Consider the following 27,858-nt stretch of genomic DNA (forward strand, 5'->3'; position numbering starts at 1 on the left):
CAATATCCCTTCAGATGTTGAAAGTATGTCACCATTGCAATACACAACAACAGATACACTCTCAATGTGTTTTAAGCAATATGGTAAATATCAAGAAGCAAAGGTGTTGAGTTGCATCAACCCCTTACTGCTATGTATAGTAGATGAATTACTGTTCTCTTGTGAGTCATACCAACGGTTGAGATCACATCGAAAATATAAACGATTTGAATTGCGTCTATATTTAATACGATTGGTATGTGTATCATAAAAAAATAGTATTCAGTCAATATGTTTAAGGAAAATAAAACAATGTTTAGTTAATAAATGCGGTGTTGTAGTATTCAATCAATAAAAACATAAAATATATTTTTTATTTATATTTTTTTATAAAAAAATAGTATAATGAAATTATGATTCTGTTGTATTATGGAAAAATAATAATAATGGAATCACAATTCCATTGTTTTAAGGGGGTACAAAAAAAATTACAACAAAATCATGATTTGTTGCTCTATTGTTTTTCCACCTTAATGGCATCATGATTCTATTGTCTCGTGGAAAACATAACAAAAAAAAATGTTATGGGGGTGCCAAAAAACTACAATAGAATTGTGATTTTGTTGTAACGTCGATCAAGACCAACAAATAAATATACAATAGAATCATAATTTCGTTATACATTATACAATGGATTGTGGAGGTGCAAAAAGGAATGCACAACAGAATTATGATTTTGTTGTGCATGTTATTCAACAGAATCATGATTTCATGAGAAGGACAATTTGAAAAGAAAAAAAAATCAACCCCTTGATAAGGGCCAATATCAATTATCTCTAACACTAAGAGACTCAATGGGTCAATTGGGCCTTAATACCAATTTGACTGAGAAACTCAACATGGGTTTATTTTCTCCATTCAAATTTGAAAGGTTCTAGACCTTTTATAGTAATAATACTTAAATAGTTAAATGCACAAAATACCTTATTTGAATTGAAATGAAGAAGCAAGTAAGCATGTATGTGGTTTTTTTGTTTTTTTGCCATATTTGAATTTGGGTTCCTTCTACACTAAAGCACCTTGTCTACGAAGGCAGAATAGGTAAATTTTTCCAAAATCAATGGAATCTGCAAAGCTGTTAAAGCTTTCTTTTCTATTAGGTATTCTGCTCCCAATGGTAAATGAAGCTAGAGCATTGATTCCTATAACTCTTAGCCATGTGGTATTTATTCTCTTGTCGTTAGTGTCAATAGAATAGCCTAACTGCTTGCGAACAATAATGTTTCGATTAGGAGTGGGAACGATGAATGATGACGATTCTGTTTTTTTATATGAAATAAACCTTTAGTGTAGTGTAAAACCCAAAAGAAGAAGAACAATAGATGTCTTTTCATGCTTTCATTCCATGAAATTAAAAGTCATTATGCTTTCACGAGAGAATTAGGATTAGTGATTCTATGCAATATGGTTAAAATTTAATACTTTTTTCGATATATACTTTCTCGAATCACAATTATTACCTATTAAATTAAATTGTAACTACATTTTAATTTTTTATTCATGAGACATACTATACAACTTAGATTAAATTTAGTTATAGTTTACATTAACTTTATTTACTAAAAATTGGAAGCAACCAAAATACAGATTTCGAAAATTATTTATCACATTCTAAAAATTAATTTATTTTTATTCCAAATCTATTTATATGTAATAAACTTTTATTTCGCACTCCAATGTAATACATTGTTTTGGGATTTGCAACTTGACCTAAGATTTATACATTGTTGTGTAGCATGTAATAGTATCTCTGAAAAACTAGGTCAACAACTCGGCATAATATCTATAACTTAACAAAAGGTGTGATTTCGGTTAGAGACAATTTACTGTAGCTTGTTCAGTGTTTTTGCTGATTTTCCCTTAGAGCATTGGTCATATTACTATCTTATTTTTGTATTTTTAGTGATTTTAGATATTGGTAAAAAAACTAAGTGTGTTGTCATATATACCCCTCGCTGGTGGATCGTAAGGATGTTAAATTTTGTTTGTTTCGACAGGTATCAACAGCCTAATTAAGTATATCCAACGGTTAAGTTAGTTAATATGCCTTTTCATTTTGATTCCTCTTTGTCTATTCCGGTTGCAATCGGGCTCATTTTTTGTTTTCGGGTTAAGATACTTTTAGATGTGGGTGACCCTGCAGGTGGAATTTGCTTTTTTCTGTTCACACTGCAATCGGGTTCTTTCTGTTCACACTGCAAATGGGTCAAATTTTTTTATTTTTCTGATTCTGGTTAGAGTATTGTCAAGTCTCGATAGTGGCTTGTTGATTATCATTTTGAGTAATAGGATTTCAAATTTACGTTTGGAGGGGAAGCTTGTGATTTGTTGGTCAATAAAAGGGAACGTGTGTGCATTTGCAGACACACAATTCCCTTCCTCATCTCCCTATTGCCACCTGATTTGCGGAAAACAAGATGGATGTTGTTTATGATGAGTTCATGATCATGAAGTTAAGCCAGGTAAACATTATTGGAATCTGAACGTGAGGTCATTGTTATGCCTTGGCTTATTTGTTTCCTTTTTGTTTTTTTTTTTGGATTTCATTGCAGGTTTGGCTATAGGCTTAGCTTGGGTTTTGTGATGTTGAGTGAGGAAAGGAGAGCTGAGAAACAGAGCGACAATTTGGCAGATTGGGTCCTTGCTGGCACTGCTAATTGCTCATTAAAATAAACAAATAGAGCTAAAATCTTTGCATGTACGAGGAAAGGAGAGCTGGGAGATTCCATGCCGAAACTCTGTTGAGAAGAGAAAGATGAGCAACAACAACAAACAAGTAGGGTTGAGAGTGAAAAAATAAGAGCTACCTGATCACAAGCTCAAAGGTTGACACTCAATAGGTAAAGAAGATTTGTAATTTCTCCTCCCACTTTTTGTCTTCTCAGGTATTGTCTGCAACTTCTTCTCTAACCTGAAATTCTATCATTGTAAGCTTTCTTTTTATTCTCACTTAACTCCAGTTGCTCATTGCTCACTTTCACTAAAGAATGGTTTTTTGTTCATTTTTTCATTACTCAGTATCTCGGTGTTGTTTCTGTGTTTCTAAGTTTAGTGTGTGCTAAAAAAAATTCAAACTAGATTATTTTTTTTGTATTTGTCGGTGACAGATATTTTGTTGAAGCATATATTTTTTCATTTCCTTTTTCTGAAGTTTTTTCTGTTGTATCGTATTTTTTCCACTTTTCTAAACATTGGTATCTTTTATCTTGATTCATGATATGGTTGATGGGATATGGAGATTGTGTTAACGTATGATTTATGTCTAATTTTCATTTTGCCTTTGTGGGTAATGATTCCCAGGGGAACCAAGTTTGTGATTTTACCAATGTTGTTTGATCAAATGCGTCGTTGAAATTATATTTTTGAATGGTTGGACCCTTGACTTCGAAAAGCTTATCCCATGTCTATTCTTTTTTATTTCCTTTTATACTCAAGGTAAGAATTATTTTCTATTAGTACAAACTTCAGTTCTTCTTTCCTGATTCCAGCACAAAGCTCTCAACTTTTCCCATTCTCTGCTCTGGCATTGATCTTGTTTTCAACATCTTAAGGCTTCAAATTGGAAAACCAAACCAATCAAAATGTTTGTCACCTTCCCTTCTATTTTTTCCCTAAAGAAATTTCTGGAAAAATTCTGCCTTGATCAAACCACTTTAATATTATCTTTCCGATCCCCTCAACTTGCGCATCAAAACCATTGTTTTCGGCCCTATACGCTGACCAACGTGATCAAACCACTTCTTTCATTTTATTTTTTCAAACCTGATTTAATTCTATGTTTTTTAATTTTTGGTTTTAGTTTTAAAATATTTGTTTTGTTGATGCAGCTACTGAACATACTCTCCTCCTTATAAGGATAGTGTTTAGTCAGGTTATTCAAATACTTGAATCAGAAGGACCTCAGAAGACGTAATCTGTCAAATATATTTAGTCTAATATTATAGCAAGTGCAAGTGTAAATGTGTAATACAATTTAGATTAATAGTCCTATTTTTACTTTGACGGCATGTACCATTTTTCCTCCTAAACTATATCCATTTGAGTCCTCTTCCTTGAGCCAAGTTTTAATTATTAGACTAGGCTTGTCTCAAGAAATGATTAGAAATCTAAAAAAATTAAATCTAAAAAAATTGAAAATATCACCCCTTCTTCCTCATAATAAAATTTACATCTTTCGGCAAGTATAAATGAATTTGCATTTTTTTTCAGCTTTTAGAAAATTCCAATTATTTATTTCAAGAATTTTAATGTTGCCTCCTTTGACTATAAATATTGTTTCATGATACTTTGAGAAATTTTTGGAATGGTAAGCAAGATTCTTAGTTAAACTAGTGTTTTAATGTCACCTGTTGCTTTTAAAGATAATACAACTTTTGACGAGGATAAACTAAAGAGATTAATATATGCAATGAGATTTATAATGAAGAGTTAAATTAAAAACAAAAGCAATAAGTTGAGTTCATATCGAGTTGATATCTATTTTCATCAGCGACATTTTGATGAGTCTAATTTTCTGTGTTCCTTATTGAACAATATACTATTTTTGTCAAAGAGACCTCATATAGTTGAACACCATTTATCTGATTAATTTCGTCGTAGCTTTTTCTTGTTTGATCCGTGAAAAAAGTACACAAAGAAAACTTCTAAGAGACTTGACTTCATCATGTGTTGGTTTATAGCAACTTCACTACATATGTATTCTAAATTCTTAAATGAAGTTCCCATGTTAAAGAACAAGATGCATTAGAAGTCTGAAACTACCTAAAACTATGTTAAAGAAAAATTGTACTTCATGTTTGCAAATGTAAAAAGGCCAAAATATCATACATGCATTGCATTTAAATTTAGTAGGATTTACTTTGTTGTGGCATTTAATTTCGCGCAATAGGAGAGTGTCTTTGTTAAGGTTGCTGGAGAACATCCAAAGAAACTAAAATGATACGGACAAGTATTACAGAATCAAGAGGTAAAGTAGATGGACTTGAAATGTTTGAAGGTGTCTTTAAGTAGATAGAGGAAATAAGAAGAAAAGATAGAGTTGCACATGAAGGTCAAAAGATAACGAATCACAACTCAAGAATGTTGATCAATATATTGCATATTTTATTGACGTACCACATTATAAATAATAAACATTAAAATCTAATAAATACACCGGGAAAAAAACAAACATAATTACCTTACATATTTTGTTTCACCAAAAGTAATTAAATACCCCGGCGTAGCCAGGTAAAGCAATGACAAATTTACCGCAGAGGGACCCTTTTAGAAACTATTTACCAAACAGGGTCCCTTCTGAAAGTATTAACGGAGGGGGTCTGTTTTTGTAGGGGTGTCGCCGGAAGCAATGGCGAGATGAAGGTATCGCCATCACCTATGGCGAGAAACATGATAACGTGGCCTGCATGCATGGGTGCCGCCATCACCAATGGTGAGACAGCTGACGTGGAGGGTATGTCGCTGCTGCCATTGGCGAGACACGCCCCGTGAAGAAGGTCTCGCCTCTCCCATTGGCAAGACACCTTCAGGCCAGCTTGGAGCAGCGTTGCAGTGTTGCAGGGGCTAGGGTTGCAGTGTTGCAAGAGCTAAGGTTGCAGCTGAAAATGAAAATGCAGAGTAACAGTGCTTTTGACCGTTGAGTATTTACTTTTTCTCCTATAAAAAAAATGCTCCATCAACGTTAACTTACACTTCGTTAACATACACTTCTTCTCCTCCCCAAGTTCCTGAGCTTCTCCTCCAATGTGCTGCCCTTTGTTCTTCAATTTTCGTGTGTGCTCTTTCTCCTCCATAATTCCTGGTAAGTATTTTTCGAATTAAATAATATTTATGTATTCTGTTCTTAATATTATAAAAAGATTAAGTTAGTTAGCATTAATAGGTATTTCAAACTTAGGTTAGTTAGTATTAATAGGTACTTTGTTCTTAATTTTTATGTATTAATATGTATTCGAAGGTTAGGTTAGTTAGTATGAAAATATTATTTGGTTGTTGTATATATTCTGAGATTTTTTATGTGTTATATATATATATATATATATATATATATATATATATATATATATATATATATATATATATATATATATATGTGATACTTTAGTTAGGCACACGTAATATTAGTTTTTGTAATATTAGGCACAAGTTAATATTAGCTTTAGGTATATATACGTAAATTTTAGACACAGCTAAATTTTTAGCTTTTGTAATATTAGACACTTCACACGTAAATAAACAATTGTAATATTAGGCACTTCACACATGTAAATTTGTCTTTTTAGTATTATAATTTTGTATGTTATATATAGATAGTACAGTTTTAAATAAATGAGTTGATAAGTTGATATTATTTGATTTAATTATTTTTAGTTTAAATTTTTTTAAAAGATATATATATATATATATATATATGATAGGGTATTTTACATTATTAAATATATGGTGCATTGTAGGTTTTATTTTTAGTTTGTAGGTTAATATTATTTGTTTTAGGAAATTTATGCTATTAAATATATGGTACATTGTACATTATTATTATTTTTGTATATATATTTTTTAAATAATTTTTTGCATTTCAATATTTGTTTATATTTTAATTTATTTGTTAGTCCATATTTTATTTAATTATTTTTTTGTTAATTGTAGAATATATTATGTTAATTATTTAAATTTGTCTGTGTGTATGTATTTGAAATTATTTGTAGAATATATTTAAATTTTAATATTTGTATAATATATTTTATTATAAAATAAATATATTATGTTATTTATTTAAATATGTCTTTACATGTATTTTAATTTATCTGCAGAATATATTCAAAATTGATTATTTGTATAATATATTTTGTTATTGAAATATATAAATTCAAATGTATATATTGTGTTATTTATTACAAATTTATTTATATATATTTAATAACGTTTTTATAAATGTGTCTAGTTTTATTTATATTATGTAGAAATAATGTATAAATTATTTTGTGAAGTTATTGTATTATATTTTATTTTGCAGTATCAATGACATCTTCGTCGTCATGTCTATCAAATATTACAATTAAGTCTGGCCCGATCCATGGTGACGTATTATGGATGCAAGCTAAACATGTTTGGAATGGGGAAGAAGACTGGAAATTACACATTAAACGAGTTGTCCCCACGTATCAAGGGGACTTGCCGTACTTGTTTTTTTATACAGAGAGATGTGCAGTGTCACCGATTATAAAACTAAATCAATCGGAGGTATGTGCATCTTAATACAAATGTGGGCATGGGAACGATGTATAACTTTGGCTCCAAAGAGGACTCCTCCCCTAGTAGAAAATAAATTAAACCACTCGGGCACAGGTTAGTCATTTTTAAAAGCGTCTTTCATTTCAAAAGAATAAATGGTTTTAGGGTATATTAAATTTTAATCTTTGTAGGTGGCTACGACGTGGAAATCAACATATCGGCAATGATGATGTGAGAGTTTTTCGTCGCAAGTTGGATATTATGAAACGTCATGAGGTAAGAACATGGTATTGTATTTGTAAAATAAAAAATAATGTGTTATTTTACTAAAATGCTGACAACTATGTTGTTATATGCAGTTTGTGTGGAAGCCTTACACAGCAACTATTATGTCATTGTTGTCTCCCATTTGTGTAGTCGGAAGTGTCGCGTGGTGCCACTAATTTGTTTCCAAGTTATTGAGTGGCACCAACCGGATAGAGTATTGAGACAATTTGGAATGTAGCAACCAATTCCAGAGTCTCCTTCGCAACCCTTGAACATTCATGGCATAACATGAAAGGCAAACATGACGAAAATTGGGGTCAATTGTTCGCCCCAATGATTAATCAGTGGAATTAACAATCACCATGCTTTTAGGGTCGATGCTTATCCCCGACAAGAGGGCCTATTGAGCTTTAACTCCGACATGGTCTGGTATAGGCGAAAGACAAAGATGTTTGTTGACCCACAAAATGCAAGCACAACTACATTGGTATTTTTTTGTTTTTTTGAATATTTAACTTTAAATGTTTTTTTCTTAATGATGCCCATTAATTTTCTGACCCTAATAATTGCAGGCTGAAGTTGCGGTGTTATTACAATACATGGTGTCTCCTCAAGGGAGGAATACAAGGACAGTTGATGATCTCGTGCCTTATGTGGAGAAAATTACAATTTTATCCGAAGAGCAAGAGAGAATCACTGAGCCTGTGTCACATGGTCCAGCATCAGAGCATCAATTTTCAGCACAAGAGTTTCACATTCTTCAGTCAAGTGTTGAAACTCAAAGCATAGGCAGACGAAGGAAGACTGTTGAAGCGGAAGAATATTCCCAACAAATGGCAGAGCGTGGCCATGGAATGTATTACATGCCATAAACATTTGCTCAGTATCCGACACAGATGTATCAGTATCCTTTTCAGGGTGATCACACTTATACTTCTGTAAGCGAGCATTCGTTCGGTGGTGTTGCGGAAACACATCCTCATTTTTCATGGCCGACTATGACCTCTTCACAACAATATCATGGCCCAATTCCAACACCTAATGCCCCATTAGGTACACAATGGAATGTACCAGGACCAATACCTAATGTGGGTGACTTATTAGGTGTTGATTTGCGTCACAAATTTTCTGCTGAGGCTGACCAAGTAGAAGCGGGGAGACATCGGGATAGGAGAAATCCTGATCGCCAAGCACGAAGATGAGATCGACCATGTGGCATATCCTCACGACATCACGGACACCAAAATGAATGATTTGCATGTCTCTGTTTAAATATGTTGTTGTATATTTCTCATTTGAACTTGACACTTAATCTATCATATGCAGTTTATTAAGACTTACTAATGGATACAGTTTATGTCGCGCATCAAACTATAATAATAAATAAAGTTAACAAAACTAAGGTAGAGAAAAGAAAATAACTAATGTTACTAACTAACATGAACATCAATGCCATATGTGCACTAAGGTAGACAAAAGAAAATAACTAATGTCACTCAACCTGGATTGATCCACTCCATTTATTTCAACTTCTAAATGTAATTTTATTTCATTAGATGCATATGAGTCTGGAGTTTTTCCACCTTCCTGTTTGCTCAGGGGTTACGGATTAGGGCTTATGGGTTACTGGTTAGGGCTTAGGGCTTAGGTGTTATTCTGTAGTGTTTAGGGTTTATTCTGTAATGTTTATTCTGTAGGGTTTAGTCCTTGTTCCAAATAGTCCATAATGACTAAGTCCATAGTTTGTCATTGTAGATAGTTGTCCTTTAGTATCAATTTGAATACCGTTAAGTACAACATTGTAGATAGTTCTCCTTTAGTATCAATTTCGAAAATAAGTAATGTATAAATTTCCTGACAAAAGTACACATTCAAAAATAAGTAACTGACAATTTCATTGAACACCACAAAGTAAATACATTGAACAGAACCTCAACCAATACAAGTCACTCATCTAACATACATAAATCCATTAAATGAATTACTCCCATGGTCAGATTGCATTGGACATCGACGCCTATTGTGCCCTTCTGCTCCACATCTACTACATTTTTGTTGGTGGTCAGATGGTTCGAGCCAATCCATCTCATTCCTTATCCTTGTTGATTTTGGCCGACCTTTCGCACGAATTGTAGTTGGGTCATGGATAAGTGTCCATGCATCATCAGAAGGGGGAATTGTCGCTTCATTCCCAAGAGGCCACCACTGTGCGGAGTATGCTTTTAAAGTGTGCTCATTTGTGTAAACAACATCTATATATTGGTAGCAGTTCATGCTCACGTAACCACAAACTGCAATAATGTGTGAACAGGGATAGTGAAGCACAGAATACCTTCCGCATTGACAATAATGGTCATTCAAGTTAACTGTCCACTTTTGTCCTCCACGTTGCGTTATAGGATTGAAGGTTGAAGGTCTCCTCTACTTCAAACCTTGTCGAGTGGATATCATACATGCGAACGATGTACAAACAAGCTTGTTCTTGATTTTTTCTCAGTTCTTTAACAAGCTTAGAACAATATACTTGTCCTTCATTTAATTGTCTTTGGGCTTGGCGACCACGATCAACAAAGTACTTTCGGCACCTACTATATGTTGACTTGATCAACGCTGTTATCGGTATGCTGTGACAATCCTTCAACACCTTATTCACACATTCTGAGAGGTTGGTTGTCATGTGACCATATCTTCGTCCAGATGTATCGTAAGCCATGCTCCATTTTTCCTTTGAAATGCGATCAATCCATGTTGCTATGGCTGGACTCAATTGACGAAATTTTTCTAAGTTTTGATCAAACACATGCTTGCAAGGAGTGTACGCTGTATCAAATTTGTTACCATCAAAAGTTATAGGTAAATATGAAACTTAAATTAACTTCATGTATAAAATAAACCTTACCCAATTTCTTGAACATCTCTTTTTGTTTCACGTTGTTGAATTTGTGATTAAAATTGCTCGCTATGTGTCGGACGCAGTACACATGATAACCGTGGGGAGGTTGTCAACCAAGTACTTCGTTAGCGACAACAGACTTTATACTCGCGTGATGATAAAATATTAGACAAATTTCATTCTTATCTGTGACGTGTTCATGCAAGTGGGCCAAAAACCATGACCATGCTGTTAACATTTCACCTTCGACCACAGTGAATGCTAGAGGAAGAATACCACCATTTTCATCTTGTGATGTGGCTATTAACAGGGTCCCACGATATTTCCCATATAAATGTGTGCCGTCAACTTGTATGATTGGCTTACAGTACTTAAAAGCCTCTTTACATTGACCAAATGTCCAAAATACTCTATGAAACTGATGATGTTTGCGACTCACCCTGTTACCAACAATAAAATCGTCATGTAGTATTTGAAAATAAGAGCTAGGAAAATGATTTTGCATGTGTGTTAGCCATGACGAAAGTTTCGCATATGACTCTTCCCAATCGCCATATTCAATTACAATCGCCTTTTGTTTCGCTATCCATGTTTTTCTGTATGAAACCTTATAGAAAAATTCACTATTTATCCTTTCTTGAATCAATGAAATTTTTATTGATAGATCTTCTCTGATCATGCCTGTAATTCAAATAATAAATTAAAATAACAAATAACACAAAAGTAGGATAATATGAACATAAAAAACGTACCTACTACGCAAGTCACAATTAAATCTGAATCAAGCTTCTCATGGTCTTGTGTCATACTCATATTTAGACATGTGTGTGGTCCACCCTGTAACATCCCAATTTTTCGTAAATAAATTTAAAAAGCTTTTTAGTAATAAATAAATAAATAAATATAGAGCAAATAATAGGTTGAGTACCCTAGGTATAAATAGTTATGTTAAGTCAGCTGCCTCCTTTTGGCCTCATTTTCGTTTTTCCCCTTCTCCTCTCAAAACCCTTTCTTTTTCCCGCAGCCCACCAAACCAGTCTCAGAAAAACGACGATCTCGAACCCGTTCACCGTTGGATCGTTGTGAAATTTGAGTATCATGTTCGCAACACAATTCCGAGCATTCTCACCGTTGGGAATTTCGATATCATGTCTGAAATGAGAGAAAAGCCCTTCGTATTGTAGCCTTTTTCTTTCCCGCAGAAACCCAGAGCTGTCTTGGTAAAACTACGATCCCGGTTTCGTTAACCGTTGGATTATTGTGAAATTTGGATATGTTGTTCGAAATTCAATTCCTCACGCTTCCACCGTTGAGATTTGCGAGATAATATTCGTGGAGGGAGAAAAAGGAATCGTATGAAGACAGTACAAGTGGAGGTTTCAATCTCTTCTCCGCCTCTCTGACGTTTGGGAATTCTATCGGAGCAGTCGGATGAATAATTGAAAGAATTTCCGGGAACCGCTAGAGATGTTGCTATCGCTGGCTGAAGACACGTGAGCCCGCTTAGAGGTAAGGGATGAGTTATTCACAGTTGGGGATTAGTGAGAACATGTGTAGGGATCCTTAGAGGATTAAATTGGGATTTTATTTTGGGATGTTTGTTAAATTGCAATTTTTCTTTTATGATTATAAATAAAATATTGATGTCCTGATGAAAATTGCTTGATAAATTGTGCTCTTGATATTTGTATATTTGGATCTATGATTTGGATATAATTGTGTAATATTATTTGAGGGGTTTTAGTTCTCATGTTGTGATAGTCTTTTATATAAATTGTTATATTGAGGATATGAAATGATAATTCAAATTGTGAGTATGTGATGAATTGTAGAATAACATGTTGCTTTGAGATTATAATATTGTTATTGAGATTGAGTATAAGTGTAAAGTTGAACATGTGTTAGTTTGTAAGATACGTGTAAACATGTGATGGTGGATTGTGACACTATGAGGTGTGAAATTGTGAATGAGTTCTAGTTGTGGATAAGTGTGTAGTTAACACTTGATGTGAAATTATTTGTGTTGTAAGCTATGAATTGTACAATACCCGACCAGCGTTATCTTGAGAAAAGCGTTGATGCGCAGTGTTAAAGAGAAAATGTAGGTTTCCTATTTAGGAACCAGTGTTAAATCGTAGCGCAATTGTGTTGAACGTGTTTAAAACACGAGTGTAAGGTCGTGGGTATTGTATAATTCATGAGCAGTGTCTGCATGTAAAAAAAATTATTTTAGGGGTTGGACCTGAATCAGGAGGGAGAGGCCCTGACGGACTCTTCGGAGTGTAGGCCTTGGGGGTCACCGGGTTTGAGTGCTCCTTTAAGCCTATGTTGATCTCATATGGTTGGAGCATTCTCGCAAAACATCGTGACCCTGACTGGTCTCCCTATGATCTTACTTAGTGAGAGTGACCTGACAAACCCATTGTGTGGTGTGTCTTGTTATGTACTCCTAAGCGCCCCAGGGTGGTTTTTCACTGACATGGTACCACATTGCATATAGAATTGAGTCTTAGCATAACTATTGCATATGCTTGCTAATTGATGTGTTATTATATCTTGATCGAAGTGTGGGATTCTTGTGTAATGTGATTGATAATTGAAAAGTGAATTTTGAATGACGAAGTGGTGAAGTTACGTGAGCTATGTTTAAGCAAGTGGTATCTCATTTATATAATATGTATATTTAATTGTCTTGTTTCTCTATTAGCTAGGAATGTGATAACTCACTCCCTGTGTGTTGTTGTGTTTGGATCCTGTGATGATCTTGAACTTGTGTTCGGGGGAGCAGATGAATAGGTGGATGACTATGAAGAACCTCATGCTAGAGGACACGGGAACACCACGCTCTGATAGGATGTGACATTAGGATATAGGTTCTATATTAATTGTATGAGACTTATATGACTTTCTTTGAGTCGAGATGACTTTATTATTTATTTGGACAAGTTTGAATATGATGTAGAAGAAAGTGAATGTGAGCCTTTTACCCATTGAAAAGCTTGTATTTAAAAATATTTTAAAAATACTTTTAATTAATATTTGAATTTTTATTCCTTTATTAATATATATGTGAGGGGTAGAGGGTGTCACACACCCCATTGTGTCACTTTCCATGCATCAATTTTTTTAGATAAAATTTCCCTCATATAAAAAGGGCAAGGAGACTCTGCGCTGTTGTTGGGGCAACAAACGATATATTTGTGCGATTTGGTTTCAACAACCTTAAAACTTTGATGCACCTTCATCACATATTGTTTCAGTGCATTTTTTACCACATCTTTACTGTCAAAATCCATGCCAACATATAATTCTTGTCCAACATTAAAAGTCGATGGCATCTCCAAACCGCAAATGTCCTCTTCCGGATGACTCCAATTGATATTGTTATAATGCAAAGCATCATTCCAAAATGGATTTTGAATTCCTTGTGCACCTAATAATTTAAAAAAAAAATCAGGTCAATAAACTACTCTTATTTAGTTACCATTAAATACAGTTCTCATAAAAAGATAGATGTATTCAACTAATTTTTTATTTCATAAAATATACCTTCTGTTGGGTGAACAATTGAAACTGGTTCAATGATGTCGGTGACTTCATCGTCTGTATCAAATATTCCATCAACACTATCATCTTCATTCAAAGACTCTTCAACGTATGAGTTAGACGCAAGATAATCATCATCATCATCTTCATCATCATGTAAATTGCTTATATTTCTTGGCAGTTCCGACTCATTAAGAGATAGATTATGTCCACATGATGTAACAGAGTTTGTAGAATGAAACATAGAACCACCAGCAACATCCTTTTCTACGTACAATTCTAGAACTGACATTTGTTGTTGTTGTTGAAAACTTTCGATTATAGTTTCAACATCTTCGTCATCACAAATTTGCAAGGCAACATATTTTCCTGAAACTAAAATCTACAACTTATAGTATAAATAATTTCATTATTTTCTAACTTTACCTTATCTCCAATTTTTTTTTCAAAGCATTGAAACTAATTCCGCGTTTAATCTGAATCGCCTTTTTACTACCTTCAAATATTACACCATCATTCTCTTCATATACTCTTCCGTTGAAATACAACACTGTAATAATTGAATTCATGATATACCTACATGAACAAAATTAAAAAATAATTAATCATAACAATAATAGTTTTAAAATAAATAAGTGTATTTGCTTGCTTCATCTACTAACTTAAACTTAAACTTAAACTACAGATTAAAATTTCATTCTAACTTAAAAAACTAGAAGGGAATCAGGTAAATATTTGTATGGCCTAAAAAACCATCAACAAAGATTTGTAAATAATTAAACATAATTAAAATAACTTCAAAGTAAAAAACCTAATTACAAAAATTAATACGCTTAAACTTCACGTTAAAATTTTTTTCTAAGAAAAATAATTATTACTTCAATTAAATATTTTGTGAATGATAAAAATAAAAAAAATCTATTTGCTTGCTCTATTAAACTTAAACTAGTACATTGATACTTCATTCTAACAAAAAAAATTATTACTCCAATTAAATAATTTAAAAAAAGTTCCTTAACTTACAAAAACTGGAAGACTCACCTCTAAATATTTTTAAGTCAGAAATAACATCAACAAAAGCTTATAACCCGAAGGGTCACACGTCAAATTTCTAAGTCACAAAAACCATGAACAAAGAGGCTTACAAATAATTACTCATAATAATTTTAAAATAAAAATTCTAATTCCAAAAATTACTACACTTAAACTTTACCTTCAAATTTTAATCTAACAAACAAAATTATTACTTCAACTAATATTTTGTCAATGATAAAAATAAAAAAATTTATTTGCTTGCTCTATTAAACTTAAACTAGACATTCATACTTTATTCTAAAAAAATAATTATTACTCTAATTAAATAATTTATGAAAAATTCCTCAACTTCAAAATCTGAAAGTATCACATATAAATATTCTTAAGGCTGAAATACCTTCAACAAAGGCTTATAAATGGAAGAGTTACACTTAAAAAAATTTCAGACACAAAAACCTAATTCAAATAATTACTAGTAATAATTTTTAAATAAAAAATCTATTTCAAAAAATTACTACACTTAAATTTCAGCTTCAAATTTGATTCTAACCACAAAATTTATTACTTCAAAATAAACAATTTGTAAATGATAAATATTATTAAAAAATTTAAGTTGAAACAGAATGAAATAATGCTTCTAAAAAATTGACTCAATAAAAAATCCTTCCTTAAAATAAATACAAAAAATCCTTACTTTCAATAAATAAATAGAACTTTGAAGTTGGAATCAACAAACTTCAAACAAAAAGAAACTTCAAAGAAAACGTTTTTGCCTTTCTTTCTCTCTTTAGAGTACTTTCTTTCTCGCTTTCTTTCTCCCTTCAGAATGTGAAATTTGAAGTTATACGGTGCTCCTATTTAAACGAAAACTACGCAAAGTCTGGCCATTAAAGCATGCATGTGACCAAGCCAAAATTACACGAAGTCGTCTACCCATTTAAGCATGCATGTGACCATCTGCAAGCCACATTGTATGCATGTGACCCTTGCAGAGCTGCAACTCCTGGCCTGTAAATGGCTCAGCCCTAGCCTGCAAATAGCTCATGAACAGTGCCTCACAAACAGTGCCCTAACTAGCCTAGTTGCACCTGTCTCGCAGGAAGCAATGGCGGGACTGCTCCACGTTGGTCTCGCAGGAAGCGATGGCGGGACACATTCCACGTTGGCACATGTCTCGCCATTGGTGTTGGCGGCTTGTGCATGTCTCGCCATTGCTGTTGGCGGCTTGCGTACGTGGAACCTATTCTGCAGTTGGTGCTGGTGGCACCCTTGCCTGGCAGCCACGTCAGCACCCTTCTCGCCAGTGGTGATGACGGCATCAATGGTCTCGCCATTGGTGATGGCGGCACCCCTACAAAAACAGACCCTCTCTGTTAATACTTTCAAAAGGGACTCTGTTTGGTAAATAGTTTCTAAAAGGGTCCTCTGTGGTAAATTTACCGTAAAGCAACTAGTAATTTCCTTGCCGTCACACTAGCACTGTTCTGAGATGGAGAGCAACGAGATTTTTTCGCTTCATCCAAATGGTTTTGTTCTCAAAATGGTGTAGACGAATTTCTTGTTATTTTAAATAAAATTATCAGTCTGCGCAAAACAAATAAGTACATGTGCCTTGATTGAGAGGAAAATTAATAATGGGTAATGTTGGTTTCCGACAGAGGAATGGTTGGGATTGATGATGAAGAGAAGGTCACTTGGTTGCCTGTTGGGGTCAAGGAAGGGGGAAGGGGATGAGTGTTTTTTTTCTTTTCCTTTTAGATAATCCAGTGTATGCATCCCCATTGTAGTTTCCGTGTATCCACATATCCAACGTCCCATATATGTATGTTTTCCATGGTAGGGGATTTGATGACCTTTCAATCCGACTACTTGTCTCTTGGAGTTGTTTAAAGAACTCACAGGCACTTTCGTCCACTTTGTCCTAGTGCTGTCAAAATCATTAATTTAACATTCCTTTTTAGACGATGTTGGATTCAAAATGAATTTTGATAATTAGTATATGAGGAAAAGGTTTATGCTTAAATAAATGTAACACTGATAATAGTAAGATTGTTAGTGTTCAGTTCATTGAATTAAATAATTGGTAGAGAATTATGATGCTATTAGGAAAATATTAAAGTTACATTAATTTTAAAAGGAACTTCGCATAATGATAATAAAATAATATTAAAAGGTAACTGATAGCACTTAACCATAAAAATAAGATACTCTCAAAGTTCAATGCAAACATGCATGAGAGTTTCACGAGGTTCACTGAAATGTAATCTAGCGTTTAAGTTGTTCACTCCTATTTAACAAGTGTTCAGTTCATTGATAACAAGTGTGCTATCATTTAACAAGTGTCTAACCAAGGATGAGAGCACATATGGCCAATCCAGTAGGTCAACCTAGTACCAGGGCCAATGGACCTTCATACATTAATAAATAGGGGTCATATGTTACGTGTCAGATTGCACCATATTGAAGCGCTTACAGGGCTCTTAGGTTTGTATCAAGTGCTGCTAAAGGTCTTCGACGAGTGTACTCCCTAGAATGAACATTAATAATAGAGTTTGGATTCTCTCTGCTGCCCTACAACCCATGCAACAACATCCCAACCCTTTACAGTTAACTATAAAAATATTCTTATCTTTAACAACTATCAGATGTAAATCCAATGGTCAAGATCGATCACTGCTGTAGAAGCAACACCACTATAGAAGATCCAAAGGCTTAATTATAATATTAACTAGATATTGACCCACGCCTTGCGTGGGTTTGTAAATATTATATAAATAAAAAATTATAAGATATTGTTCAATATATTCTGTATAGAAAGTAAAAAACATGTAAAAAGTATAAACGCCTATGCATCTAATATTCTTTTTATGGACACTATATGTTGTAAAAGTCTTCTATATAAAATTATCTTATCAAGAAGATTGTTGGCAAAAATTTGGATATAGTAGTTTATGCGTTTGATGTTGTTCAATTGCTTTTATGCAAAGTAGTTATTAAAATAATTGGTATAATAAATTGTCGTTTGTTTGTCTAAGGTAAAAAAAAAAAATGTGTTATAAAATGAATGAAAGAAGTAGAATATTGTTGACTTTCAACCTTGCAAATTTAGGAATGTCTAGGTCGATGTCTTGTAATACTCGATGTTGAGTTGATTGAACAGTCATCCAAAAACGCGTTAAAGTTCTATTTTTAAAAATAAAAAATTAATTAAATACAAAAATGAGAATATAAAATATTTAAAATCATTATTATTAAACTTTCAAATTAACTTGATAATTTTTATGACTTTACGAGTTCATTTATCTCATGTGAGTTGACTTATGTGTGAACTCTCTTTTTAGTAAACTATGGGTAAACTCGATAAAATCTAAGTAAACTCGGTAGATTTTCGAGTTTATCACCAAATTAACGAGTCAGTCGATTAAAAAAATTAGATCAAAATGTAAATCATCTTGGATTGTTTTCTATTTGTATAGTGTGTTCAACATACCTTCATTTAGTATGTTGTTCCCCAATAAAAAAAATTTAAATTTTAATAATATCAAACTTTTGTTCTCTAATAATATCAAACCTTCAATGAGAATGATCCACTATTACTATAACATCTGAAGTTATTATCTAGTATGATGCATTACTAGACTTAATTAATTAGTTAACTATTGTAAAATTTATGATTTATTATTTGATTTTATTATATTATTGAAATGCTTAATTGATATGTTATTTATAAATATTTTGTTATTATTTTTATATGGAGTGGACTCTTACGAGTGTATGAGTTAAGTCTACGAGTGAGTCTATGAAACTATCATAAGTCTATGTAAACTCTCAAGTTTGATAATCTTATTTAAAATAAAAAAAAAACATGTCATAAAGACTTAATTAACATAAATTAAAACTTTTTAAATTTAATTTTAATTAAAGCAATAAAGATAGTAAAAGTTCATAACAAAACTAATAGATAAAGCTTTTAATGCAATATTGACTAATATGTGTGTATTTCTGTATTTATGTATGATATTTGTATTACAAATTAGAAATAAAAATGCAAAACTTGATAATTAAATATGAACATGAATTTTTTATGTAGGAGATTAATTGTACTATATAGAAAAGATTATGAAAAATAAAAATAAGATAATGAATAGTACATATGAAAAGAGAAATTAATGGGTAAAAAACTACACGTGTACTGTTTATATAAATAATTGTGAATTTTGCTTCCAATTTTTTTTCGTGAATTTTTCTCCTCACTTTAAAAACATCGAAATTTTTGTCTTTTTTTTTAGATGTTGATTGTTTTTTCAAATTTTAAGGACATGTTTTTCCAAAGATTGACTTTCACAATTTTGTTTCAGAAAATTATCCTATAAAGAAATGGAAGATGTAAAAATATAATAATTTTTTTACTGCAATGTAAAGATAGAATTGTTCTGAAAGCGGAGCTTGTGGCAATGCTTGAAGGTTTGAAGCTGGCTTGGGAGATGGAGTTTGATGATGTTATTTGTCTTTCAGATTCCTTTAATGGCATTAATCTGGTCAAGGATGGAGAGGGCAGTTGCTATAGGTATGCAACTATCACTGAGAGTATCAGGAACTTCTTGAAGGAAGATTGATGCCTTGAGCTTATTCATTCGCTAAGAGAGGACAATTTCTGTACTGACTTGCTAGCAAAAAAAAGGCTCCAACTATGGGGATTGGTTTATTCAATTTAGTTGGAGAACTCACCTTTGGAGATGCATCAGTTTCTCCTAGCTGATGCTATGAGCTTGCCTTTTATGAGGATGTAATTTTGCTTTCTTTTCTTCTTGTGATTTCTCTCCCATTACCAAGAAGAAAAAAAAGATATAATTATATATACTACTATTACTTTTAATCTTGGAAAGATGTATAAATTGGTAAAATATAAAACTATTCTTTTCTGTTGTCAAAGGAGTCTAAGACCAAAAGAAGAAAATTGCACTAAAACTAAACGTGGAGTAGAAACTCCCAGGGCATTAGAGATCAATAACTGCTTCAACTGGTTAGGAGGTTGCTCATATGCTCATAGATAAAAATTATTATTAAAAAAATATAATTAGTGTATGAAAAAAGTAAAAAAAAAAATCATTTCTTTACTCTTTGAGTAGCAATTCTAATTTTCTTATATTTTTGTTAGTTTTAGAAGTAACAGCAAAGTCTCCCAAGAAAAATAAAAAAAAAACTATTTATAATATATTCTAAACATATAATAATGTTATTAATAATATTTTTAAACTATTTATTATTTTTTCGTATAACTGACATTTTAATCAAATTGAGTCTCTTAATTATAAATTAATTATTAATATACAAATACTAATTAAATACAATTTAAAATCATCAATCATTGTTTATAAAATTATAACGACATTTTTTTATGTTGTCATTTTTATGTTTTTGCTTTACCTATCTAGTTTGTAATTAGACAGGGAATTCTATTTCCTAATATTTTAAATCAATCCCCAAATATTTTATCTTATAATATATGAATTAAAGAATATCTTTGAAATTACTATCATAGGAAAATAGATATTAAAAAACATTAGAATATTAAATCTTTTCATGTGATCGATTTATAGCCACGTCCTTTTGAATTTCAAATGTCTGTTTGTCATTTTCTTGGTACATTAGGAAAGCTAAAAAAAATTAATCTTTTAGAAAAAAGAAAGCTAAAAAAGTAAAGGAAAGAAACTATATGGGAACATGTCCGTATATTTTAAATGTAGGAAATTATTTCAATACATTAATGATAATGATGATAAAATTAAAGTTTGTATTAAATATTTTAATCAAGTTTGATAATGCTGTTTTAATTTATAATCAGTGACTGATATTTTAAATTGTATTTACTTAGAAGTATATTAATGATTAATTAATTTGTTAGTAAGAGACTCAATTTGATTGAAATGTAAGTTATTGGATATAGATGCTGAATAATATAAAATTAGGAATAACAATATATATTTATTTTGAATGCATAAAAAATAAGGTTTAATTATTCGTTTAGTTTCATCATTTATACTTTTTAGTCCTCATAGTTTTAAAATAGTTTTTTAGTTCCTATAGTTACATTTTAATTATCTTTTAGTCCTTATAATTTTAAAATGATATTTTTATTTTTTATACTTTATATTTTAATTCTTTTTTAGTTCTTACCATCAAAATATGAATAATATTATCAATTACAATTAGATACAAAAAATATTAACAAATAATTCGTAACTAATTTATTGCAAGATAATTTGTAATAAAAAAATAATTGATAATTTATAACTAATTTGTAACTAATTATTTTTTTTTTGTAGTAAGGACTAAAATTTAATTAAAATAAAAATTATAGAAACTAATTAAAAAGATCACTTTTAAACTCGAGAGATTAAAAAAGAATTAAAATACAAATTATAAAGATTAAAAGAGAATTAAAAATATTATTTTTAAAATATATGGACTAAAAAATAATTAAAATATAAACAATAAGGAGTAAAAAAATCAATTTCAAATTATAGGAAAAAATGAATAATTTGAAGAAAAAAAAAATGCATTTTACTGCTATTTAGCTTGCCTTTGTATTTTTCAAATTGAGTAGCGATACTGCTACACGGTATGAAGCTAATAAATTAAAACGCTAAAAGAATAATAAATAACAAATTTTCTATTCCATCCCACTAATGGTGGAATATCTCGTTGTCTCCTACCAAACACCAAAGAAACAATTAGAGAAAATTCTGGACTTTTCGTTTGGTAGAACAGTGATTGGAATCACTTAAAAAATTTTGATTATTCTTTCGGTAAGATGCATACAAGTTGGGTTAAATTTGAATGTACAGATTTTCTGCTGCTTTGCACCAGTGCACTGCGAAAAGCCTACAACGTTTTTTCCTTGGACCACAAGTAAACAAGAGGACCATCAAGCGAGGGAGGAAGAAATCTGCAAGACTAAGAAGTAGGTCTTCAAGTGAAATTGTAGCAGCTGAAGAAAAATAAATTCAAGGGGGAAGCACAAAATATATATAGAAGGAAGAATAAGTGCAACACAATGTTAATATGAGAAATCTACACATGCAATTCAGCTGCAACTGCTGTGCCTGCATCGCTTCATTTCTCTTTGCCAGGTTGATCAATTTTAGACTAATATCATTGGATCATCACAAGGCCACCATCTGACAAAAATAAGAAAAAAAAATTGCTTAATGCAAGCCATTTCAAAACCATCTTTGGGAGCATTTGTGTCTGAAACACCATTCTCTTCCTCTTTAGCAGATTCATCTTCATCTCCGTGTGTCCCAAGTTTGATGGGCTCAGCAGTTCCTAGACTTTGTTCTGAAAAATGAAGAGAATTGCAGTAAAGAATACAATTTTTTACAAAAGATTCTCCAAATGAGAGAACAAATATCACCTTTTTCTTTTTTTTCCTTTCTGATGACAATGAGGCATTTCATAAGAATTGTGGTTTAACGTTAAGGAGAGGCTAGAATGAATGCCACATTTGACAGGTTAATTTAGGTCTGAATAGACAGTGAGAGGGGTGAATTGTGTAGAAAATTTATGAGGAGAGATATAATAAAAGATAAAATTCAGACAATATCATGTGAGCAAATAGATTGACGTGACAACTAATAATATATTAATATTATACGATTTTTTATGTTAAAATTTATATATTATAAAAAGATAGAACTTACATACAGACCTTTTAGTATACATATTATTAAAGTAAAACTTTAATTTTGATATAAGAAAAACAAAGCACATATACAATTACATCTAAAATTTATCCTTATTCATTGATCGAATGGATCTGAAGTTTTTGTTCACAAGGGAGTAATCGACAACCAATTATAGAAGGTAAGTCGTAATAATAATAAAGTTATGATAAAAGACTTAAAAGCCTTTGTAATTTTTAAACAACTAAATTGTGTTTAGTCTAACACTTAGTGCTTTAGTCTAACACTTAGTGCATTTTTTAAGGTTCTTACATGAATTATTTAACTTTAAGTAATATTGTTTAGTTTTTTTCTCATTGGATTAGATAACATAAAATTGCTTATATAAGCAATTATTGTTTTATATATATATATATATATATATATATATATATATATATATATATATATATATATATATCATAAATAACATATTTTTTATGTATTATAGTGTTAAAAATAATGGCGCATGTTTTAGGCGCAAATCAAAGTTTTTTATAAAATATTTTTCTTTAATCCAAGAGAGTAAGATATGTTGTAATCCATTAAGATCTTTTCACTATAATCTTTGAGTTATAATTGAACTCACAAGCAAATACATACCACAAATTTGTGTCAAGATCTAAACCTACATGTTGATACATGCACACCATTGAGAAACCTACTCAATGAAAACAAAAATTGAAAACGCATATCAAGGAATAATTTCACTTGATATGTGAAAAATGTGAAAGTTTGAAAACATATCATTTGTAGTATCAACTTCCTTTCATGATCCATTGCAAAGATCCATTGCACTCATTGAGAAAATGTTTTCAATCAAGGATCAAAGTAGTGATGAAAGTCAAAGATTTAGAGAGTCTCTCAATGATGAAAATCACTATATAAAATATGAAAGAAAAAATGTCACACACGAAGTTATTTGAAAAACTTATTTTTATGACCTCAGAAGCAAAATAGTTTACTATGCCATAAAGATAGTTGACTAAATTATTCTTTGTGTCACTTGGATTTCTTGATGAATAAATAATCGATTATATCACTATATAGTTGACTGGTTACGAAAACGGATACTCATGAAATCAGATATAGTCGATTAGATACTAAAGATAATCCACTAAATGTGAATTAAACTCAATTCTAAACGAAAAGAGGATCAATTTAGTATACTATATAAACATATAGTCTATTATATATTAATGTCAAATTGAAACTTAATGATTTTAAAAACTAAATTATAAATGTTTCAATTCATTTAGACCAATTATCATGGATCAATTTAATATCAATCATTTTAAACATGTTGAATCTACATATCCTAGTCTAGCTAGGATACCTATATGCATGATATCGCACACAATCAAACATAAACAATAACAATTAATCATCCTAATCCACTGGCGTTTATAATATTTATAACTCATCATCAACAAAACTAAAATGTCTTTATAAACTTTTCATGTTTAAATATAAGACCCTGTATAATTAAGTAACATTTTACTAAAGTTAAATTTCGTATAGAGAATATAAATTATGTGAAATTATAAAGTCCACCAAATTAAAATAAGAAACTCTGTTATAAATCGATAATCGATAAATTCATCATCGGTTGTTGCAATGGGTCCCTAACTTTTCATGTTTACATATAAGACCCTGTATAATTAAGTAACATTTTATTAAAGTTAAATTTCGTATAGAGAATATAAATTATGTGGAATTATAAAGTCCATGAAATTAAAATAAGAAACTCTGTTATAAATCGATAATCGATCAATTCATCATCACTTGTTAGAGCTTTGCAATGGGTCCCTCTACTAGTCTACGTTACCATTTGCAATTTTTCAGGTGGTTCAGTCAAGCATGACTGAGAAAAGAATCCAATACCGCGTACAGCACCACCACACATCCTGTTAATTATGGCAAGGAAGAAAACAATGCTTCTCCTTTTGTTTTCGTTTTATTTTTCATTATTTTATTTTTTGACATAAAATTGTTTATAATATTTTTTAACAATATTTTATTATTAGGGCAATTTAATATCAGTACAGATATACCAAAAATAAAACACACGTACGTCATTAACAGAATTTATATAAATTTTAGCAAATAATAAGAAATGTGATATATATATATATATATATATATATATATATATATATATATATATATATATATATATATATATATATATATATATATATAAAGGGAATATACTCTTAACGTTTCCTTTGTTACTTTTCTTTGAATTACCGAATTGCACCGTACGTTGATGGATTTTTCTTGTGAAGCATCAAATATAAACCTTAATAATTTATCTCATGCGTATAATTTCGTTCACAAAATCTTTTGTTAAGCTTGTTTTTAACTAAGTGCATACACAATAAGTAAAAGGAAATTACATATCAACTCTTTCCGAAAGAAAAGAAGAAACAAACTTATAACCTGAGAGTTTGGCAATATATATATATATATATATATAAAGAAAAATCTACAAAATAGTTTTTTATTTTATTATTACCTACAAAATAGCGTGCCATGCATAAAAAGTTGTTTTGGTTTTTTAAGTAAACGCTTTAAAAAAATTAGATGAATTTAAGGAAAATCAGAATTAATACTACATAGAACTTTTGAATATTTGTAACTTATGATATTTAATTACGCATATAGAAATCAGATAACATTGAAAGGAAGAGTGGGAATTTCTGTAGAATTAGCGTGATAATATCGAATCCCAAGTTGTTTAGCTTGTGCTAAAGGTTTTAACTTTCAAATGTCTTCGTGTTGATGCTGATTCGCTTGATGCCATTCAGCTCCTGGAAGATGGTTGTAGCCAGCAACACCCGTGCAATAAGCTGGTTGAAGAGGATATCGGTGATGTGGTTGGTTGCATTGCGCAGGAAACTTGGAATAGTGCTTTTAGAGACGCGAGTTGTGTTGCGGATGCTATGGGAAAACAGGCTTTAAGCATTAATATGGATTATCATGTATTTGAATTGGCTTCAGATTGTATTTCTATGCTTTGGGAGCTGATTTAGCTCATAATAAATTTGTCAGAGGTTGTTAATCCTCTGGTACGTATTCTCCACAAAAAAAAAAAAAAAACATTTAATAAATCTCAATATTTTTTTTACATATTTAAGATTCTGAGTTTAACTAAAAATAACTCAAAAAATAGTTATTTGAATTCAAAAGTAAATCAAAAGTTTTTGGTTTTAGCTAGGTATATTATCTAATTTTTTTTATGAATGTTTAACTCTAAAATGTTAATTATATTATTTATTATTTTAAATTTATAATCTTAGAATTACTAAACAGTTCATAATTTTTTTCTGTAAAAAAAAAAATAGTTCAGAATTTTAAAACATAATCGACAAATAAATTTAACTTAATTTTGTATTTAACTAAAACAACTATATATGACTCAGCTTCACTTAATTGTATCCATTAATAATATACAAAAAGAATGTTAAAATTTATTTGCCTAACATTAATCTAAATCAGCTCTATACTTGCAAATATATAAGGAGAAGATTCAGTCGCGCGCACACATCGATTGAGCTGTTAAGCTGTTTCACGTGATGTGAGTTTATATTATAGCAATTCAAAGTTTCTTTTCAATTTAAGTGGTGGAGAATTATACAATTCATAATTTTGTATAACATTTTTCCGTGTTAAATTGGACTTGGATTCTTTAATTAATATTTGGATTTGAGCTTTGTGTAAACACACAAAAAAAAAAAAAACATACTTGGAAGCCAAAAGTCTATTAAAATTATCACTTCTTTTAAAAAGATTACACATCATCAAAGTTAGAAATCAAATTTGAACATAGTTTAAGATTTGATTCCATAATTTACCAATTAAATTTGATTCATGAATAAATAAATTAAATTTGAGTTAAAAATTAAACTCGTTACATAAACTATATAAACAGTTAAATTTGTATTATGTATAATTTGATTTGATTAATTCATAAACTAATTTAATTTATATCTATTGATTTATATTCATTCTCTCTCTTTCTACCTATCTATTAAATTATATATATATATATATATATATATATATATATATATATATATATAAATAAAAGATCATAAGTTTAAACTTGAATGTGATACTTGTAAAAAGAAAATGATAAAATATATCATCACTTAGAAATATAAATTTTTTCTTGACTCAGCTTTCTTTCTGTATAAACATTTTTGTTTGCACTTCGAGCTTATATAATAATCCTCTAAATATATTTTTTTCTGATTATTCTAACTTTTCATTAACATCGCGTTCATTAATATTAGGGGTTTTTTTTTCCAAAGTATCAATTTTTAATTAAAAAAACTAAATTATCATTAAGGTTAATGCACGAATGTAAATAAACATTATTGAAATAAAGATGATAAAAAAAAAAGTGAAACAAGGTGAAACTTAAAAAGGTGTTCCAATAAAACAGTAAAAATATCAAATTTGGTTTGCGTGAGGACGCATGAAAATGTTGCAGCACAGCGTAGATAGCGTATAGTAGCACTGCTGAGTTTGGTGTGTTCACATTTTTCTGAAAACGATAGAAGTGAAAGGCAACCAATGAAAAATGGACAAATAGCTCCTGCAACCTATCACACCATGTAGCCTTTATTTGTGTATGCCCATGTCACTCTCAAGGTCACTCAACTAAATTAATTTAATGTGACTCTAAAGGTCACTCACCTAAATTAATTTAATGTGCCCTACTTTGTAAATCTCCTTACTTTTACTTACTGCATGTCATAATTATTTTCAGAACATGCTCTTTACTCTTCTCTTTTTAAGATTTCTAGTATTGTATTGTAAATAAATGGAGTTGTCAATGTGTAGGTGTGCAGGCATATAATTAAAAAAAAGAAGAAAAAAAAGATTATTTATTATGTCAAAAACATAAAAATAATTTGATATTTATTTTTTAGTTTTATCGATGACGGTTTTGAAAATAATTGTTGAGAAATTAACAAATGAAAAATATTAAAAATCGTCATCCCATGCAATGCCCAGACCTTTGCATAACAATTTTTTATTTTTTAATTGTTAGGTAGTTCATTAGCATTTTCATTTTTTTAGTAATTCAATTTTTTGATAAGATATATAGTATTT

General features: G+C 30.6%; 1 protein-coding gene and 1 long non-coding RNA gene across 2 annotated transcripts; one reads left to right on the forward strand and one right to left on the reverse strand.

Moving 5' to 3' along the window:
- Positions 1-2,131: 2,131 nt before the first annotated feature.
- LOC114402836 lies at positions 2,132-4,095 on the forward strand. The gene is made up of 3 exons (XR_003664537.1): positions 2,132-2,501; positions 2,592-2,879; positions 3,867-4,095. It is a non-coding gene; the product is annotated as an uncharacterized LOC114402836 (long non-coding RNA).
- Positions 4,096-5,315: 1,220 nt separating this feature from the next.
- On the reverse strand, positions 5,316-14,467 carry LOC114400059. The gene is made up of 3 exons (XM_028362717.1): positions 13,979-14,467; positions 13,621-13,862; positions 5,316-5,624 (listed from the first exon to the last, which is right to left on the reverse strand). Exons 1-3 carry the CDS (start codon positions 14,265-14,267, stop codon positions 5,316-5,318), a joined length of 840 nt encoding a protein of 279 aa, XP_028218518.1. The 5' UTR covers positions 14,268-14,467.
- Between the last annotated feature and the right edge of the window lie 13,391 nt (positions 14,468-27,858).

Source organism: Glycine soja, chromosome 1 (assembly GCF_004193775.1).
Source record: "Glycine soja cultivar W05 chromosome 1, ASM419377v2, whole genome shotgun sequence".
Classification (NCBI taxonomy): Eukaryota; Viridiplantae; Streptophyta; class Magnoliopsida; order Fabales; family Fabaceae; genus Glycine; species Glycine soja.